This window comes from Hyperolius riggenbachi, chromosome 2, assembly GCF_040937935.1.
Source record: "Hyperolius riggenbachi isolate aHypRig1 chromosome 2, aHypRig1.pri, whole genome shotgun sequence".
In the NCBI taxonomy this organism is placed as follows: domain Eukaryota; kingdom Metazoa; phylum Chordata; class Amphibia; order Anura; family Hyperoliidae; genus Hyperolius; species Hyperolius riggenbachi.
Window position 1 is genome coordinate 570,926,726 of NC_090647.1, and position 5,889 is coordinate 570,932,614.

The 5,889-nt window shown below is 44.1% G+C and overlaps 1 protein-coding gene across 1 annotated transcript; it reads right to left on the reverse strand.

The window, feature by feature from the left end:
* Positions 1-463: 463 nt before the first annotated feature.
* On the reverse strand, positions 464-2,729 carry LOC137545317 (flagellar attachment zone protein 1-like). The gene is made up of 2 exons (XM_068266430.1): positions 1,540-2,729; positions 464-488 (listed from the first exon to the last, which is right to left on the reverse strand). Exons 1-2 carry the CDS (start codon positions 2,727-2,729, stop codon positions 464-466), a joined length of 1,215 nt encoding a protein of 404 aa, XP_068122531.1.
* Between the last annotated feature and the right edge of the window lie 3,160 nt (positions 2,730-5,889).

Here is a 5,889-nt window from a genome sequence, read left to right on the forward strand (position 1 = left end):
CAATGTGTAAAAAATGGAAAAAAAAAGCTGAGCAGCACTAATCATCACATAACTCCCCCTCCCGCTCATGGCTATGTACAGTAATCTGTGCCTCCCTTCCCGTTTGACGCAATGTGTACATTAGCCCACGTGCCCCCCTCCCCCGCTATGTGTAAAGTGCTGTAATCCGCGTAACATTTCCCCAGCAGACTGGAGTGTGAGGCCAACCTTTGAAGTTTCCTCCGTGTCCCCCGAGTGCCAGAATATGCAGCGCAGCTTTGAGTAACTCCGTGATCCGCGCTGTTGGGATGCCTCTTCCTGCCTGTCGCAGGCTCGTTGCTATGACGCCACACGTGGTGCACGTGATAAGAGTCATAGCAACGAGCCTGCGGCAGGCAGGAAGAGGCATCTCAACACAGCGCGAATCACGGAGTTACTCAAAGCCGCGCTGCATATCCTGGCACTCGGGGACACGGAGGAAACTTCAAAGGTTGGCCTCACACTCCAATCTGCCGGGGAGAGAATGTCACATGGATTACAACACTTTACACATAGCGGGGGAAGGGGCGCACGGGTTACTGTACACATTGCGGCGAGCGGGAGGGGGAAGTTAATCGATCATTAGCGTTGCTTTTTTTACACTCTGCGGAAGGAAGGTGCACTCGGGGAGGTGGGCACTCGAGTATAAGCCGAGACCCCCACTTTTGGGCCACTTTTTTGGCCTCAAAAACTCGGCTTATACTCGAGGATATACGGTATTTGACATCACATGATCTGTGATAGTGGTCGCGCTATATGCCCCTATATAGTCGCATTGTTGTCATTATAGATTATTATGAATGTACATAGATATTATTAAAGATTGCACCACCATATTTGATTACAGTTTGGGACATAAGAGAACGATGGCGGTCACTACGTGACAACTATAAAAGAGAACTTGAAAAACAAAAGGCTGCCAAACGTAGTGGTGCAGGAACATCCAGCACAAACACATATTGCCACTTTATGAATCTAGATTTCTTACATCCATGCTTTGAGGGGAGACAGTAAGTATTATTTATGTTATTTCACGTAATGTAATATGCTCTATTTGACATGATAACTATTTTATGTCTCATCAATTCTACAGGACTGTGGATAGTTTATTTCCACAACGAAACATTGCAGAAAACAATGATGACATCACAAGTAATCCAACGGCCTCAGATATTTGTCAGGAAACACAACAACCAGGTCATGCAACATCTAATACTCCAGAAGAAACATCACTTCGTAAAAGATATAGTAGGGAAACTACTTCTGCAATGCGGCAAATGGATCTTAGTATGATGTCTGCATTTAAAGAACTTATGAATCGATGGAAGCAAAGTCAAAGCCAGATGACACCCAGACAAAAAATTGCAAATGGACTAGTTCCATTTCTGGATGGAGTTCAAGAACACCTTTTGCCATATGTTACTAAAGACATTATCAATGTCATTATAACATATCAACAAAAACAAAAATAAACACACAGACACAAGAGCAATGGTCCAAAAACATGGAATACTATGATACCTCAATGCCTTCCTCTCAACCTCCAATGCCTTCCTCTCAACCTCCACTGCCTTCCTCTCAACTTCCATTACATTCCTCTCAACCTCCACTGCCTTCCTCTCAACCTCCAATACCTTCCTCTCAACCTCCAATGCCTTCCTCTCAACTTCCATTACATTCCTCTCAACCTCCACTGCCTTCCTCTCAACCTCCAATACCTTCCTCTCAACCTCCAATGCCTTCCTCTCAACCTCCACTGCCTTCCTCTCAACCTCCAATACCTTCCTCTCAACCTCCAATGCCTTCCTCTCAACCTCCAATACCTTCCTCTCAACCTCCAATGCCTTCCTCTCAACTTCCATTACATTCCTCTCAACCTCCACTGCCTTCCTCTCAACCTCCAATACCTTCCTCTCAACCTCCAATACATTTCTCTCAACCTCCAATACCTTCCTCTCAACCTCCAATACCTTCCTCTCAACCTCCAATACATTTCTCTCAACCTCCAATACCTTCCTCTCAACCTCCAGTGCCTTCCTCTCAACCTCCAATGCCTTCCTCTCAACCTCCAATACCTTCCTCTCAACCTCCAATACATTTCTCTCAACCTCCAATACCTTCCTCTCAACCTCCAATGCCTTCCTCTCAACTTCCATTACATTCCTCTCAACCTCCACTGCCTTCCTATCAACCTCCAATACCTTCCTCTCAACCTCCAATACCTTCCTCTCAACCTCCAATACCTTCCTCTCAACCTCCAATGCCTTCCTCTCAACTTCCATTACATTCCTCTCAACCTCCACTGCCTTCCTATCAACCTCCAATACCTTCCTCTCAACCTCCAATACCTTCCTCTCAACCTCCAATACCTTCCTCTCAACCTCCAATACCTTCCTCTCAACCTCCAATACATTTCTCTCAACCTCCAATACCTTCCTCTCAACCTCCAGTGCCTTCCTCTCAACCTCCAATGCCTTCCTCTCAACCTCCAATACCTTCCTCTCAACTTCCATTACATTCCTCTCAACCTCCAATACCTTCCTCTCAACCTCCAATACCTTCCTCTCAACCTCCAATACATTTCTCTCAACCTCCAATACATTTCTCTCAACCTCCAATACCTTCCTCTCAACCTCCAGTGCCTTCCTCTCAACCTCCAATGCCTTCCTCTCAACTTCCAATGAATTCAACACAACTACATAGCTGTGCATACCCACCACCAACATCTACTTACCATGCACCAGTAGCTATGCACAGACCAACAATGTATACTTACAGACCACAAACACTAACATACACACAACGAAACACACAGTATGGACCACCCATTCCTGCATCAAATGATTCCATCACAAACAACCAACACACACTCATCCAACACACATACAGTGAACCAGATCCACAAACAACAAATAGACCGTAGAGTCACCCATTCACATACCACGAAGATTGTGAGGACAAACAGCTACAATATTGGCCTTCAAAATAGAATGTAAAGAAACTTGATGTGTTACAACAATACACATGAAATGTATCTAATAAAAATAAATTAGTGTGTGTATGAAAATGTAATACATCATGATTACAATACATGATTAATGATTATAATTAATCAACAACATTTACTTTATGACATGAATGGAAAAATACAATAAAAGTTATATGTATGTATGTGATTTCACATCATTGTAAGTGTACAATTTTCATTTATTGACAGTAGAAACACTATATTGATTAAGCCACAAACAAACATTGGTTTTACAGCATTAATACATTCTCAGTATGGATATATTATAAAACCGGATATTATATTCTGTTGGCACTGCAATGGGAAAAACTAACGCTGTGCGTTACCCAACTTCATTGATACACAAAACAGAGTAGATATCTACTGGCCGGAAAAGGATTCTGCAAATGTCAACCCATACCATTACCCAATTAGCAAAAACACATTATTACATTTCTTTAACATACAATCCGAGATTGTTAGTTCCACATATGCAAAGGAATGTGGTGAAACCCCTCTGCCAACGGCAAGGCCAATCTCATAGAGGGGACCCTACACTAACCAAACATTAATGATGTAATAAAAAAACAAACAAACAAAAAAATATGTAAATCAGGCTGCCAATCCACTATGAAAGTAGTCAAAAAATAATGTGTCAAGGCACTGCGAACACCGAGGGAATCAAGGTCTCCTCTATGTGGATTGTGCACCACGCCACGCAGCATAGAACAATCTGGTTCATCAGGCCTGGCTCCTTTGTGGTGTCTAACAAAATTATGCAAAACACAAGCTGCCTTCACCACAGCAACAGCATTGTGCAAACTCAAATTTATTGGAGCGTGCAAAATACGCCACTTACTGGCTAAAATGCCAAATGCACACTCCACTGCTTGTCGGGTTCGAGACAAATGGAAATTAAATATTGCCCTTGGCGGGCTAAGTGTAGAGTTGGGCCGAACCTCCGATTTTAGGTTCGCGAACCCTGTTCGCGAACTTCCGCGAAAGGTTCGGTTCGCGAAAAAGTTCGCGAACCGCAATAGACTTCAATGGGGAGGCGAACTTTCAAAGTTTTAAAAAATTCTATCAACTGGAAAAATGATAGAAAACATGTTTCAAAAGCTCTAATACCTGGAGCCACACCTAATTGAGTGAAATACACATCACTGCTGGAGGACCCGCCCACCCTCCCTCCCTCCTCCAAGCAAGGTCCTTTATACCATTTGCCTACCTACACTAATTAGTTATGGGACAGCTGGTACACACTCTGCTAGGGAGATTTTAATTCCTCTCTCCTCCTCTCCTTCAACCTATTCCCTCCTCCCTCCTACCGGAGGGAGGAGGGTCTCTTCTGGCAGGGAATTATACTATTTTAAAAGCCAGTATACATCATACCATAGCTGGGAATCGAACCCAGATCTCACTGTGCGGTGGACACGTCACCCTAAGCACTGTACCACTACAGTAGTAAGTGAAGCTAGCCTAAAATGTACCATTAATGCTCAATGCAATAGAACCATTAGGTTGCTTAAAGGAGAACTGTAGTGAGAGGTATATGGAGGCTGCCATATTGATTTCCTTTTAAGCTATACCAGTTGCCTGGCAGCCCTGCTGATCTATTTGGCTGCAGTAATAATAATAATAATCCAAACATTTGTATAGCGCTTTTCTCCTGTCAGACTCAAAGCGCTCAAGAGCTGCAGCCACAGGGACACACTCAAGAGGCCACCCTGCAGTGTTAGGGAGTCTTGCCTTGAACTCCTTACTGAATAGGTACTTGACCTAGCCAGGATTCGAACCCTGGTCTCCCATGTCAAAGGCAGAGGCCTTAACCAGTACACTATCCAGCCACTGTAGTGTGAATCACACCAGAAACAAGCATGCAGCTAATCTTGTCAGATCTTACAAAAATGTCAAACACCAGATCTGCTGCATGCTTGTTCAGGGTCTAGGGCTAAAAGTATTGGAGGCAGAGGATCTGCAGGATAGCCAGGTAACTGGTATTGCTTAAAAGGAAATCAATATGGTAGCCTCCATATACCTTTCACTACAGTTCTCCTTTAAAGGGAACCTTAACTGAGAGTGATATGGATGTTTCCTGTAAACAATACCAGTTGCCTGGCAGTCCAGCTGATCTTTGTGACTGCAATAGTGGCTGAATCACACCCTGAAACAAGCATGCAGCTAATCCAGTCTGACTTCAGTCAGAGCACCTGATCTGCATGCTTGTTCAGGGGCTGTGGCTAAAAGTATTAGAGACACAGGATCAGCAGGCGATTCAGGCAACTGGTATTGTTTTAAAAGGAAAAATCCATATCCTTCTCCGTTTAGGTTCCCTTTAAGGATTTGTAGCCATAGGAAGAATGTTCCTTCCTATGGCCTAGACTCTCCAGGAGGGAGGAGCTAGGCTAAGAGTAGGAAGGTCAGAGCCGTTGCGATCACAACGTGGTAGCACTCAGACCTTTTCTGTATCTGTGTTCTAGCATAGTTTCCAAAGGTGTTGACATCAAGGCGTTCACACCTTAGCATTAGGAACATTGAATTGTATTATTTGTTATGACCTTCTGCCTGCCTGACTATTCCTCTGAACTCTGATCTTGTACCTTGCTATTTCTGATATCCTGTTGCCAAACTCTGCTCGTTCCTGGACTCTGTACTTGCATCCTGATTCTGTACCTTATCTGTCTGTGTGTTTACGACCTGGCTTGCCGACCTCGAGAACTGGCCTTACAGTTAGAGGCAGTTCCCAGTCCTGTTAGTGACACCCTCCCTCTCGGGTGTCACTCACGCTCTGACCTTCCTACTCTTAGCCTAGCTCCTCCCTCCTGGAGAGTCTAGGCCATAGGAAGGAACATTCTTCTGGTGAA